General features: G+C 36.2%; 1 protein-coding gene across 1 annotated transcript in view; it reads right to left on the reverse strand.

Moving 5' to 3' along the window:
- Positions 1-2,172: 2,172 nt before the first annotated feature.
- LOC306860537 (neuropeptides B/W receptor type 2-like) overlaps positions 2,173-15,292 on the reverse strand; it is a 41,875-nt gene continuing 28,755 nt past the window's right edge. The window contains exons 2-3 of the mRNA XM_079402266.1: positions 4,708-4,857; positions 2,173-4,481 (exon numbers count right to left, since the gene is read on the reverse strand). Coding sequence (XP_079258392.1) covers positions 3,335-4,354 — 1,020 coding nt within the window. The 5' untranslated portion in view covers positions 4,355-4,481; positions 4,708-4,857 and the 3' untranslated portion in view covers positions 2,173-3,334. The remainder of the gene's footprint in view (positions 4,482-4,707; positions 4,858-15,292) is intronic.

Genomic DNA, 15,292 nt, shown 5'->3' on the forward strand with positions numbered 1-15,292 from the left:
GCTCCCGGTAAACATTGGACTATGGTGGCTGTTGTCTCTATGTTCACGTTCCGTACAATAGAATCGCCAATAACTAGAGCACTTTCATCAGGTTTCTCAGTGGCTGCGTCACTGAGTGAGGAGAACCTGTTTGATTTTTTTTGATCGGAACGGAAGAGCGGTGTTTTGACTCACGACTAGGCCGCCTCACAATCACCCAGTTCCCCTGCCGCACACGGGCTCTACCGTAACCGAACAATATAAAGGACTCCCTGAGCTAGTCGCATCCAAAGCAGTATCTACAGTCCTCACATTCTTACTGTCCTCAACTAAAGTTTGAATGCGTGTCTCTAATTCTAAAATCATCTCTGTCAGCCTAACTATTTCCCTGCATTTATCACATGTGAATCCCTCATCGCTGACAGAGAGAGATAAGCTGTACATGTGGCAAACAGGGCAAACAACAATTGCAGGAAAAGAAGCCATTACTCACCGTCAGGGGTGGACTGGGGCCAAAAAGTGGCCCTGGACTTTTTGGCACAGAGCGGCCCACCAAACCCGGTCCGCAATACACCACACCATAAATGAGTGACATATTCTTCACATTATAATTAGTTTTTTCTGGTGTATATGACAAATAGTAAATAATTTTAAATATTTTTTTACGAGGGACAGTTTAATATCACTAAAGTTAAATACCAATATTATCAGTCCATATGACACGATCTGTTATTGTTGTGGATGGTCTATTCATTTATACTGGAATTTAGTATATATATATTCATTTAGACAGGTCAATTCATTTATACTGTTATCAGCACATGTTGAAGTATATTAGTCTCTTGTCTCTTGAGAATATGCGCTGTTAATGCAGCCTTAGAAAACTCCATCTGTTTTTTTTACTTTCACTTTCTGTATGACTGAAGTTAAGACTTTCACTGGCATAACTATTTTGCAAAGTTTGCACATTGCTGTTGTGATATCCATTGGCTCGCCTTCATGGTTTAAAACAGAAATATTTCCAGTATTGCGACGTAACTGCAACTCCCCATGCATATGTATCTTAAACGCAGGGATATGTGCTGTGCTGTCTGAAACGTCTTGTGCTGTACTGGCACACACCCGAAGCGCGCACAAACATAGAGACGTGTTTCAGACCGATTTGATCAACTGCGATTTAAGCCCTAGCCTTGACAGATCAGAGCAATCTTTTATTTACTAATTTAACATGAAATCGTCAAATTGCTACTAGATATCATCGCATACAACGAAAATACAGAATAATTAGAAAAATAATTTACACACAATAAATAACAGAGCATCATATCTATTCACATTTTCCCCCGAACCTTCTCGCGACCTGGTAGGAATTCTTCCACGACCCAGTAGTGGGTCGCGACCCGGTGATGGGGACCGCTGTCCTACATTGTGACGATTCGAATTAAAATTGGAGAAATTTGAGAAGGTCAGTAGTAGTTTGCATTCCTGAAAATTAATGTCTGTCCTTTAACTAAACGGTTGGCAAATGTTGCTGAATTGTCTCAATGTTTAGCTGCTTACATCTTACCTCAGCATTCAAGTCGAGCGCAGCTCAGCATCTGTGAACGGTAAATCCCGCCTTCTACACTTTGATTGGCTGTTCAAACATTTTGACATTGACAAGCACTTTTGAGCCGGAGCTATATTAATTGCAATTTTTGAAAGAAGTGGACCGCGCGGGCCATTCGTCTGGACCGATGGAAGGATATGTACATTTACTAATAATCCATTGTATATTTTTTTTTAAGTAAAGAGCCGGCCCATATTGTACAGCGGCCCACCCGGAAAACTCTTTTATTTATTTATTTATTTATTCTTTACATTATTTTTTTCTTTTTGTGACACCATTTTATTATCGTAACACCAACATAACTTTATATAGGATAGGCTGTTAAATTATGGGGTTGAGTCCTGGCGGTTTACACTACATTATTATTATTATTATTATGTAGATTAAAAACATGACTGTAAGGCTTTATACGCCTATCATTTGTATAATGTGCAGCGAGGGGCCTTGTGAATTTAAAAGACAGTTCTGTTAAGGTACAAACCCAAAAACATATATTCAGCAACATTCTGAGGTAGAAAAGTGTTAGATGATGCTTAATTTCAAACCTTGAAATGAAAGACAACTGATTTATTCCATTTTTATTTACAACGTATTAAAAAGCCATGTAATGGTATGCTTCACTGTGTTGATCTGCATGACTTACATCTCTGGATACACACACACACACACACACACACAAAATAAATATTTATAGTTGTTCATTTAAAGAAAAGGGAATACACATTTAAACAACTGTCTTAAATTTGCTATTAAGATGAAATACTGCTGGACAGGAAGTGATGACGTTTCATGTGACAAAAGCAGGTCTATTCAAATATATACACATACATCCCTGCTGTTTGAGAAACACATGATGCCATCCTACGTCAGCAATGATATTGCATTTTGTAATTCCTAATCAATCCTAATCACATTTTGTAATTCCAGGGCACTGCTGTCAGACATGTGTTGAAGCACATTTAAAAATATTTCAGCTTCATTATTTCATTACAGGGAGCACAAGAGGGAGACAAAGTCTTAGAATTTAGTGTCAGGGACACATTTTCCTTTATTATTGGAAATACACACAGGGATGTGGGAGTCTGAAGTAGTGGACACAGTCATCATAACTGTATTTTAATCAGGGTTAGGCATAAAATATAAAACTGATTGTGCGTTTTAATTTAATAGGCAAATAACTAAAGAATACTGACTTTGAATTGGAATTACATTGATTTTATTAATAAAATGTGTACATGAGCTGCTCACTACATTTTGAGATACTGCCAGTAACCAGTTATGATTATGACTGTATTTCAATCATGGTTGGGGAAAATTTGTCATTCTAAAACTGGGATGCTTTGAGAGTTTATGAGTGTGAATGTAAATGCAATTGCAAACTACAGGATATTGAATTGGAATGACAATAGTTTAAATTTATAGTTGAATAATTTAAATTACCTTTTATATTTTTATAAAATATATGTTAACGTATATTAAAATATTTTCTTTTTAAACTGCCAGACAATGCTTTGTCAAGCAATACAATTCGTCATTACTTTGCAGTAGGCTAAGCCTAGTTTTGAATTGGAACAGCAGTCATATACCTTTTAATACAATTATTTATTTTCAAATTAAATTCAAATCCCAATTGCTAAACGGCGTAGATGCATTCTGTTTGCTACCTCAATTCATATTCAATTCAACTGGAATTCAATTCTGAATGGCGCATTGTGACTGAATTCTTCCCTTCAAAGCGCTTTACATTCAAGCAGGTCTACATTCTAACATCTTCTTGAAGGCTTTTCTGAAGCTGTCGTCCAGGAAGGCGTAGAGGAAGGGGTTCAGACAGGAGTTAGCGTAGCTCAGGCTGGTAATGAAGTACGAGATGCCAATGAGAAGCGGTGTGGTCCGCAGGTCTGTGGTCAGCGCCACGATGGTGCTGAGGTGAAAGGGCGTCCAGCAGAACAGGCACACGGCCAGTACGATAAACACCATGATAGTCACCTTCTTCTTGGCTTTGTCCAGCGCTTTGGCGTTGGTGTTCAAGCGCATGTTTCTTAATTTGTACAGCATCATGGTGTAAAGAATGCAAATCGTAGACACTGGAATGGCAAAGCCCAGGATGAGGGTATACATCCGGCTCGCTTTGAACCACAAACTTTCAGGACTGGGGAAACTCAGCACGCAGCTTTTCCTCTCGGTGTCGTCGGGACTGATGTATACTCCCGCGAACACGGTGAACGGCACCACGATGAGAATCACCAGCAGCCACACGCACAGACTCACTATCTTGGCTGCTCGGTATGTGCGGTAGGGCATGCGCTTGGAGCGCACGGTCGACAGCACTACCAGGTACCGGTCCACACTCATGACCGTCAGAAAGTAGATGCTCGAGAAGATGTTGTAGTGGTCGATGCTTAAAATGATTTTGCACAGCACCTCGCCGAACGGCCAGTAGTGTAACAGATGCTCCGCTATGTTGATGGGCAGCACTAAAGTGAAGAGGTCGTCGGCGATCGCCAAGTTCAGGATGAACATATTGGTCACCGTCTTCATTTTGGGTGCTTTGAGGATCACATATATGACCGCCGTGTTTCCCGTCAGACCTACGGCGCATATCACGGAGTAAATGACCGGGAGAACCACGTACAGATCTGCGTAAAAGAAGCTGTCAACCGGCGGCGTGCAGTTCAGATCGCTCCGGTTTGGAGAGTTGTAATAGTATAAGTCCATGCCGTAGTTGCATGTTGGGTTTGGGATGAAGGGGCTCGTGATGTTCTCCATTCTGTGACAGCTGAGCCTCCGGGAATAAGTGCTTTACTTTATAAAGCTGCGCTCTTGCTTTTGCAGATCTCTCCACGAGTCTGAGGTGGTCGATGTCTTTCATCTGTCTCTTTGCACATCACGAGATCTGAGGATTATACAAAACATGGGTAACCCTGCAGAAAACAGACTATTCAACCGAATGCACGCTGACTTGGAAACTTGGCACATATGCGAATCATTAACACAACTTAAAATATAACAGTTTAAAAACACTGCACGCCTAAAACTGCAGCCGATTCATTTTCAAACTGCAAATATTACTTTTAAAAGTAAAGAAGCAACAGCTAACGGTGAAAGGTGCGCGGTCTTACCGTGTGGGATATTCTTTGTCGGTGCGCGCGCTGTCCACTGTCTGCGCCAGGCAGCGCAGCTCGCGCTTCCCCAACAAGAAGGAAAGAAGTGCGATTGGTGACGTCACATTCTGCCGCGCGCTCTCCTCATCTGCCTCCTCTCTAGGTTATCTGAAAGAGTCACACATTGTTTTTGAGTGCTTATGTGTGGGGGGTTGACATGTCCTATGGTGAACTATTTCAAATAACTAATAAATATATTTCAAACTAAGCACCTATCAAGATTTAATTAAAGGAACAGTTCACCCCAAAATAAACATATACTCAGGCCATTCAAGATGTAGCTGAGTTTGTTTTTCATCGGAACAGATTTGGAGAAATGTAGCATTGCATCACTTGCTCAACAATGGATCCTCTGCAGTGAATGGGTGCCGTCAGAATGAGAGTCCAAACGGCTGATAAAAATCATCACAATAGAACTCCAATCCATCAGTTAACATCTTGTGACGTGAAAAACTTTATTACAAATTTTGAACATTAATGGACATGTAATAAGTCATTTATCCATATAGATGAAGCAATCATCCATAATTTTTAAACCGTGAGATGACCAGTGTTCTATGCATAAAAACAGAAGCTTGCTTTTTTTAAGGTAAAGATCAGAAGGTTTGTATCTCTCACTTTTTTGGGAAACTTTTTGACTATATGAATACATATTTGAAAAACAGGATTATATTGTTCTGAAAATCAGTATGGCAAGAAGACCCCACAGTGCTGTTTTGTTCTCTCATTATGTTACTATTGGGCAGAATACATATCCTCAGCAGTCATGCAAACATAGTTCAGTTTGGTCCTTATTAAAAGAAGCTAATAAGTCATTTTCTCACCCATTACACAAAGCTGCATGTTATAGATTAGACTAGAGCATGGCTGGATTGGCAGACTGTTCAATTAAATCACAGCCAGTTATCATAAGGGTGAATGATTGGCTTATTATTCAGCATCAGATCCAGTGATTGGCTCGCTATGCCCTTATCCAGTCATATGAGGTGAGTGATTGGCATATTGTTAAGCAAAAGACTGTCTAATGGGTGATTCACATCTTGTGAGCTTTGACTGACATCCTGTAAGAGTGACAGAGAATTTAGTTAAAACATCATGCATTTCCATCTTAAAACAGAGTTATTTTTCAGAGGGATTGGCAAATGGTACATATTAGTATCTTAAAGGTAGTACTTTTAAAGGTACATATTAGCACATAAAGTAATATGTAATATTTAAAAGTAAATATTAGCACCTGTTAAAAGGGTACCACCTCAGTAACAGTTTTGTATCTTTTTTTCCCCTGAAAGTGTATTCTAGCATTAGTTGATACAGTAATTAACATGAAATAACTATTAATAGTACTTTAACATGTATTTTATACTGTGTGAAAAAAAAACGTTACCAGCAGTTATTAATCTAGGTGTACATATTATGATTTAAAATGAATGAACAATGAAGAATTGTCTATTAACACCAACCTAGATTAATAAATTGTGAAACAGCTGTTGATTTTGTTAGTTAATGATACTTAATGGAAACTGATAGGATCTTATTGTAAATTGCTGGCAATTAAATTGAATGAGATGACTTTTCTGAGAATCCTATGAATAGTTTTTGGTCAAAACCAGTGAGTTGTTAAGTGTTAAGTATTACCAGCTGTAGCAAAATTAGTTAAAACAATTGTCTGGTTTTGAATGAATATTATTGTGGAGCAGATAAAGTTCATTGAGTTTCTATGCAAATGTAAGACAGTCATATATATATATATACCTATGCATAAAGGCCTTTTGATAAAGGTAAATTATATATTTATTGATCTATACCATATTCCTTATATTACTTAATGCCAGTACAGGTTGCTGCTTTTGAAAAGGTTACGGCTGACAAATATTAAATGTATATAAACTGCAGTCACTAAATATTGAGTCGTTTTTCTCTTTTCTCATATTCAAATGAATTCCTGTGAGGTTTTATTTTCAAATGTTTGCATTTGAATGAGTTTATCTGTGCAGTTGGTTGGTTGCTTGCTGTCCTTGATTTCCTATTGTTGGAAGAACAGAATCAGGTTCTGCGAATTAAAGTCACGATAACAACATAAAGCAGCTTTAATGGTTACCATGAGCTAAGGTCAGTTGAGGACGAGGTAATAATTGGACACAAGCTTATTGTTAATGTGAGCGGGGAATGTAAATCCAAGGCTTAGTATTATCTATTGTTGATTCGTAACTGACGTGACGTGTTAATTAGTGAGGTGGAATAGCAGATATACTGTATGAAGGCCCTGCTGTCATTTCGATTTCATCCTATTTTAATGATACCCTTTGTGTCTCTCATCTCTGCTCCATGATTAAAGGAAAAGACCTCTTTGGCTCTCTGCACCGGAGCCCTGATCTGCGTCTCCTGATGATGAGCTTCATGAGCTAGAGTAACAAGATAGTTTCAAAGGGGACTTGTGTGACTGATTGGCTCTCTTTAGGACAATCAAAGGAAATTGACTTCTGATATTCCCGGGTGTCAATAAGCTAATTACCTGTGCATGCTGAGAGAGGAGATCCCAGACAACCTGTGGGCCTCACGGAAGAGAGTAAATGGCTGAAATATTAGATTTAATATTGAAATAATTTGACACAATGTACAGAGTGCAGCAAAAACAATTTGCTAAGATTCTGGGTTATAACAGCCCACAACTCCTCTCTCAGATTTCCAATAGTATAGTGAAAATATATATTTTTAAAAAGGATACAGTAATTAAACTACTATCATTCAAAACTTTGGGGTCAGTGAGATTTTTAATAATAAATATATTTATTTATTATTTATTTTGCATGGATGCATTAAATTGACCAAAAGTATCAGTAAAGACATTTATAATGTTACAAAATATTTATGCTTCAAATAAGTGCTGTTTTTGTGTGTGTGTGTGTGTGTGTGTTGTTGTTGTTTTCTATTTTTTATTCATCAAAGTATCCTGAAAAAAGTATCACGGTTTCCACTAAAAGGAGAAGCAGCATAACTGTTATCCAACATTCCTGAGCAGCAAATCAGCATATTCGAATGATTTCTGAAGGATCATGTGACACTGAAAACTGCTGAAAATGCAGCTTTGCATCACATGAATCAATTACAATTTAAAATATATTTGAATAGAAAAGTTATTTTAAATTGTAAAAAAGATTTCTCAATATTAATGTTTTTACTGTGTTTTTGATCAAATAAATGCAGCCTTTTTGCACATTTTTACTGATGATGCAAATGAATCAGATTTAAAGTTTAAAGGTCCTTTATGTTATAGCCACAATTTCTCCAGGGCCAAGTGAAGGATGCTCTGTTTAGATTAGATCAAGAATGAAATATTTAAATTAACAGTTATGTAGATTTGATATGATATGCAGATTTGATATACATGATACACGGTTTGAACTAAAGCTTTTAGTTTGTATGATTAGTGGTTTCTGTCATTCATCTGAGAAGTGAACTTTACTTGTTATTATGCTTAACATTTTTATAAATCATAACCATGGTAAGATTGATCCATATGTAACCAATTATCTGTCTCCCCAGAGTTAAATGATGGTGTCATTATTCTAGCTGTTTTGACAATTAGTGTTGATAAAAGGTTGGTTTCCAAGAGATTTTGTAGTTTTAAGCATTCATCTACAATGTTTTTATGAGTCATCGTTAGCTTTTCATGGGTTATCATAAGCACAGAGAGTCAGTAGGATCTTTTTGAAGTGGAAATGTGTAGCCGACTTCGTCTCTCGCAACAAAGAACTCCACATTGTTTCACTTATTTTCTTTCAACACATGCATCAGACATAACATATAACACAACCTTAGACACAAATTCAATTAAAAAAATAAATCCTCAGTATAATAGAATGTTCAATATATTATATTTCTACACACATATCATTTCATACTTTGAAAATACAGAAAATTATTTCAATCTGACATTACAATGAAATATGATCGTAAAGTGGTTAGGGTTAGGAAATAGTTTTAGAACTAGTTAGGCTCTTAGGCTTCATTTGAACTGTCAAATCAGATGTTCTGATGCGCAGTGTGGTGTTTCTTCCATTATTTGTGTGTGATGATGGAGAGATTTATGGATGGGGAAATTTGTGAGATGCTTATGAGTAGTTGGGAGCAAGGTGACGGTTTGATGATAGGTTGAACCGAGCAGGAAGCCAGCAGCCTTTGGAAGCTCCTGACAGACTCGTAGCATGCAGGAACTCTGAATGCTTAAATATATGATGATCGGACTTGAACAAGTGTATGTTGTATTTGTATCTGACAGTAAACATCGCACTAGGTCTGATCCTGAAGTTAAATTTACCCACAATTTTATCTTTGAAATTCACGTGTGTTGACTTTCTGTGTTTATCTGTAACTGTGACATGATGTATAGGAACATCACTTGCTTACTTAAGTCATTTTCTGTATCACTCCAAACATCCAGTGTTTACAGCCATGTTAAATACATTATCACCTAAAGTCTCAATGTGACTTTATATCCTATTTTTAAACTTCCATAAGGAGTTTGTTGTTGTTGTTGTTGAGGTTGAGGTATTGAAAAAAATAAAAAATAAAAATAAATATATATATATATATATATATATATATATATATATATATATATATATATATATATATATACTGTATATATGTTGGATAGTTGGTTTTGATATTTTTTTTATTGTGAAGAGTGCAGACATTCAGCACTAGTTATGACCCAGAAATTAACCTTGTTTGCCAATCAAAGTAACCCTTGTAACCAACAAGTCTCAGTCTACGCAACTCTTTCTCATTTCATATGTAAGGAACGTGCAATAAAATACAGACAGAAAATAAACAAAATTGAGAGCTGCCAAAATTCATACTTTTCATCTGGATTGTCCATATATCACTTTCATAAATCTTCAGGTAAGAGAAAATTACAAAATTTTAGCCTAAGAAATATAATGGGCAACTTATGGCTGTTTTGAATGCATGATGATACATGCATTATTATTTTATAAAATGTACTCTATCATTCAAATTCAAGTGTTCAGTGGTGAGATTTTTGTAAAAATGTATCTCCAAGGCCACAGTAAAATGTAACAGTAATATTGTGAAATATTATTACAATTTAAAATAAGTGTTTTTTCCCCTAGGATTCTTTAATGAAGAGAAAGAAGAGAACAGCAAAATAATATAATTTTTTTGAAAGAGAAATTATTACATTATACATGTCTTTTTGATTAGTTTAATGCATTGCTTGATAAAGAATTAATTTATTTTAAAAATTTGAATGGTACTAAATTTCCAGTGTCCTACCTATAATTAATTTGGCTGCACAAATAAAAAATAAAAAAAACTTTAAAGTCAATTTTTCCTCTGTTTCACACTCTAGCGAGTTAAGGTCGTTTGCCTTTGTAGGGCAGTATACAAATAGGCTATAAAAAGTTGTCGAGAACATAATGCATAAAGTCTGTGCATATCAATTAAACCACTAAATTATTGATATGTTCTCTGTGTATTCACTTGCTCAAAAACTCTGATTGTATGTGATTGCACCTTTTGTTTAGAAGCTTTGCAATAAGTTTTTTTTTTTTTCTTATTCACTTTTTACCCAGTACCAATCTCTTCCATTTGTAGATGTTTTTTAGATGCTTTTTCTCTTTGCAATTCTACCACACATCATGTGGTATAAGACAAGCTTATAAATGCAGTGGGAAGTCTATTTTACTCTTCCCTAAGCGTTTGCTCTGAATTCATTCAGCGAATAATTGCAACAGAAATATTGGCTTGTTTACTTGTTAGTAATTGGATGATTATGCCATGGAGGGGTTGTTATCTGGTTCAACAAAGCATCTAAAGAATTAAAACCCTTTCCTATGTGATCCAGCACTGTGCTGTCTATATGCAGTCTACTTAAACCTATTCTTTCAAAACACAGAGTGACCAAAATGCAGTTAGAACAAACCAAACAATGAAACGTGGTTTTATTTTGAATATTTTCTATTGCAATTCAAATCTTGTTTCTCACACTAGAATTCCACTTGTTGAAGGTGAAAAAATTCCTCAGGATTAAACAGCATTGAGTCTAGGACATTCATTCTAAAGCCAGTTAATCATGGACTACTGATTTTTTGTCTAAACCTAAAAAAAAAAAATACTATAACTATAAAAACCTACTAACTATAAAAGCACATAAAAACACATACAACAACAACTTGCTGTTTTTATTTATTTTATTTTTCACTGGGTTTAAAAAAAAGGTGCCAGATGTGCATTGTTGCACAAATTATTTAGTAATTACACTCTTGAACATGAAGTTTCCTCACTTGAACGTTAATGAGAAACTAAATGAGCCATGAGAGTCAGAGTTAGATCTCACTGATAAGGAGCTATTTCCTCTGAGAACAAAAACCTCATCAAAATTTTAATTGCACATGGAACAAAAACCTCATCCCCATCATCCACCGCTGCGAGTTTATCCTGTGTATTGTGTTTGTGTAGTGGAAGGTGTATCATTAAAATGCACTCATGTGAGACTCCCACTGTGACCAAAAGCATGAGAATGACATTTATTATGTCTAACAAATGTATATTACATAAAGCTGTCAATATTGCTCAGGTTCAATGCTGTTTACACCCACTGTTAAAGGTTGAGACTTTGGCCAGTAATGTGCCATGTAAGGTAATATGTAATATAAAGGGAAACAGGTCAATTTAGCTCAAAGGGAATCATTTATGAGTCGGCAGCGATTCACTGAACGAACCGTGTAACATCAAATTTGCACTGCATATTAAAATCCAAAATATAGTGATGACACTATTAAATAGCATAGTAACAAGATCAGCAGTTTAAGACATTAACTTGTAAGCACAAAACACAAGATATTTCTCTTTTCAATTAAATATGACTTTATTTATAAATCTAAGACATGTAAACTAATCTAGCACATGAACACACGCATTCACACAAGTTGCAGAAAGAAAGAGAAAGTGAGGAAAGGATGAGTTTAAGAGAATGAAAATGTGAAATCCCAAGTTTACAGCAATATGTGCTATTGCATAGACCTGAACAACCATCAATTACTAACCCTTGCATTGAGTTTCTCAATGAGGCTAAAATTTATATTAACAGCTCCAGCTCAGCAAAAATCTGGAGTTTGTACTTGCTTGCGTTGCCTTTGTGTAAAGGGATTCCCTTTTGTCTTTGTCATTGTAGAAAGGGGGTTTCCCGAGGTTGCTGATTGGCTGACAGTTCAGTGGTCGTTTGTAGTGATGTCTTGGGAAGCCAATCGTTGGGCGAAGGCTGACGAATTGGTTTCAGAGTCAGTTGCTAGTTGAAGTTTGAAGCGGGTGCAGTCGAACTGGACTTTGCGGCAAACTCAACGGAAAGAAAATAAACTAAAGTAAAAGAATAAAATGATGTAATGAGACTAGGTGGTTTTTCTTCTCATCGTGGTAGAAGCTGGCGTGCAGGCCGAAGCACGCTGGAATGCACTCAAAGAACGCAGAAAGTAATGACAAAAATCATGGCTAAAAGTTAGAAGAGCAGAGAGGAGGGGAAGAAGGTGTCCTGAGTTTTTAAACTCTGCTTTTTGACACCTCCCAATGGTTGTCTTGACCAATTAGATACTATCCTGGCTCGGGCTGTTGCTTTGTTTCTCCACCCAATCAATAAATCAACATGTCATGGTCAGTTCAGTCACATTGTCCGAATTTTACATGCTCTTGTAGAATATAATTTTGGACATGATTTCTATAACAAGACTATGATACATTTGACAAAGAATTGATTGGAAGAAACATTTAAAGCATGATCTTTCAAACTCACACATACCAAACATGAATAATTATTAAAAAGACATACATAATATGTGATTAAAACATGTCTAATGTGTGGGTTACATACATAATATTGGAATTATGCATAGAAATCATTGGTTGCTCATAAGTCCTTTTAAGATGATTTTTGGTGCATATGGAAAAGGCAGTCTCTGTAAAGTTCTGTGTAGGACCTAAAGGACATGTTCTGTGAACAAAGGAATTTCAGTCTGGTCTGCGTCTTCTATGTGGGGGAAAAGTCAATCTAAGGAAGCTCATGATTTCTATCGTGGAACACATGTGATGGCCATCTCTTCAACCATCAGTCTTGATTACTTGCCCCCAAATTTGACGATCGCCTTCCTGGTTGGACTTATCAATAAGTATTATTTTGTCTTAATGTTGCAAGCTGTTTTGTGAAAGAGTTGGTTGGTTTGCTTGCCTCAGACTAGTTGGAGCTAGGAATCTGATTTATGATGTCCTGTTACAGCCTTGGAGCCTCTCTGTGGAATTTACTCTTTGAATCTGATCGATTCTTCGATTCTTAAATGGTCTGATTCGGCCTGATATCCTACAGCCATAGGTGAAGGTAGGAGTTTTAAAACACAAAAACTGCCATGCTGGATTGAAACAATTGACATTTCAGTTTATGCTGGATTTTTAAGATGAATACAATACAACGCCTACTGCCTAGTGTTTCGTTGAGGAATGAATCATTCACGTAGTTTCATTTGTAAATGAAAACACAACATGATCATGTATCATCACGCACTGGAATAAATAGCCTACAATCATAAAGTATTGGCATAATTGTCAGGCGTTTACAGTATTAGCAAAATATATGGTAACAAATAGCATAATTATACAGAACATTAATAAGGTAAAGCGATACACGAATTGAAAGGGGAAATAATAAAATATTATATTGCTATGAAATAAATATAAAAATATAGCCCTAACAAGTTAATATAACCTAATAATAAAATAATAATAATTACTCAACATAACATCTCAAGGCCACGACATAAGGATGTCGTTACCTTGACAAAAAGATCTAAAATACATAATATCACATTCCCACGAGTTAATATCTCGTGGCCACAACATATTATCACGTTCCCACGATTTAACATGACAAAGCTAATTGAACTGAAGACTTCCCCTCCCAGCCACCGTAGGAAACTGATTAAGACATTTTCTATACAAGACTGTGAAGTTGTTCCAGGTTTTTTGACCACATTACAGTTTCTTCAAGGAGTTAGATAGTTATTTTTTATATTTATGGAAAGTGAAATGGGGTGAATGTCCAGCTCGAGAATTTTAAAATAAGACCCAATATTATTATATTGAGAAAAAAAATCGAATTATAAACAGGGCTCTTTTGAACTAAGTTATTGGAAATGAGTAAACACCTGTATTACCGCCACAGCTGTGCAGACAATCCTCCATCAGTGATTTCTCAATTTAAAAGCTACTTGTAATAAGACTGATAGAATAAAGATGTTGTTTTTAATTGTTATATGATATTCAAGCCTACAAATAGCATAGTTGTATTGTACAACCTAATTTTCCATCCGGTTTTAAAATAACTGATTTGTTTGTTACTAAACAAACATTTTCTGTTGAGATTAGAGGCTCAACAAGATGCTTTAGTGAAATAGTCAATGTCTGACTCCATGTTGTTGGAGGCATATCAAAATCCTGCTGTGATACAAGCCTGTATCTCATATCCCACAGTACCTTATGATATCGATACTGCTCAAGTATGAAGATGATTCTACAGGTAAATGATGTTATCATGTCCGCTTTTAGAGATTTGCTCTCTGGTCTTTGATGAGGAACTCTGAATGGTGTATTTAGGAAGCATTACTGCGAGTCTAGCTGCAAACCCCCTTTTAACACCTCACTGCCATGACTTTTCTTTGATGTGCCCTTAAGTGTGCCCACCCCTGGGGCTTGTTTTTAACCCTCCAACTGATCCAGCTTCTTCCTTTGTGTCTCTGCATTTCTTCTTTTTCTCATAATCTTGTTTCTCACTCCTTCAGCTCTCATTGACATGTAAATCTATGAATGAAAAAAAAAGAACAGTCTTTCAGTCAGTGGTTTTTTAAAAAGTATGCTATTTGTTTTATATATAAGATACTTTAAAAAATAATTAATAATATACATTAATTATGTATTTAATAATATATATTAAGTAAGTACGTTTTTGGTTATTTTCTATAATGGTTCTAATGACCCTGCTGCCAAAAGCTGGCTTCCTATGACTTAAAAAATGCAAGCATTGTTTCATCATTACATTTCGTAATAAAAAAAAAACATTTCTAGAATAGCGGGTGGATGATTTTATATTATCTAACATTATGATTATTAACCTGTTGAGCGGTACGGTCCCACATATGGGATTTTTGAGAGGACCGGAGCCGAGAACTCCGGCGGAAGCGCCATATCCAGGATCTCTGAAAGACATGTCCAGACACCGGAGGATACCTACCCTTCAGCTTAGTCCAGTGGTGTCTGGAAGGTCCACGGGGTGATGGTAATTGGCCTCGATCCAGAACAAGGAATTCAGTGTGGAATCGTCCAACATAGTCAAAATGGCGAGCCCACAAAATTCTCTGGCATATTCCACAAAAGGAAGATCTTGGCAGGCTATGGCAGCGAATTTTGAGGTGGTTCCCATAACGGCGTGGAGAAACAAAAAAACCTTAAAAAAATTGAAACAAAACAGGGAAAAATGTTG

Source organism: Barbus barbus (assembly GCF_936440315.1).
Source record: "Barbus barbus genome assembly, chromosome: 41".
Lineage (NCBI taxonomy): Eukaryota > Metazoa > Chordata > Actinopteri > Cypriniformes > Cyprinidae > Barbus > Barbus barbus.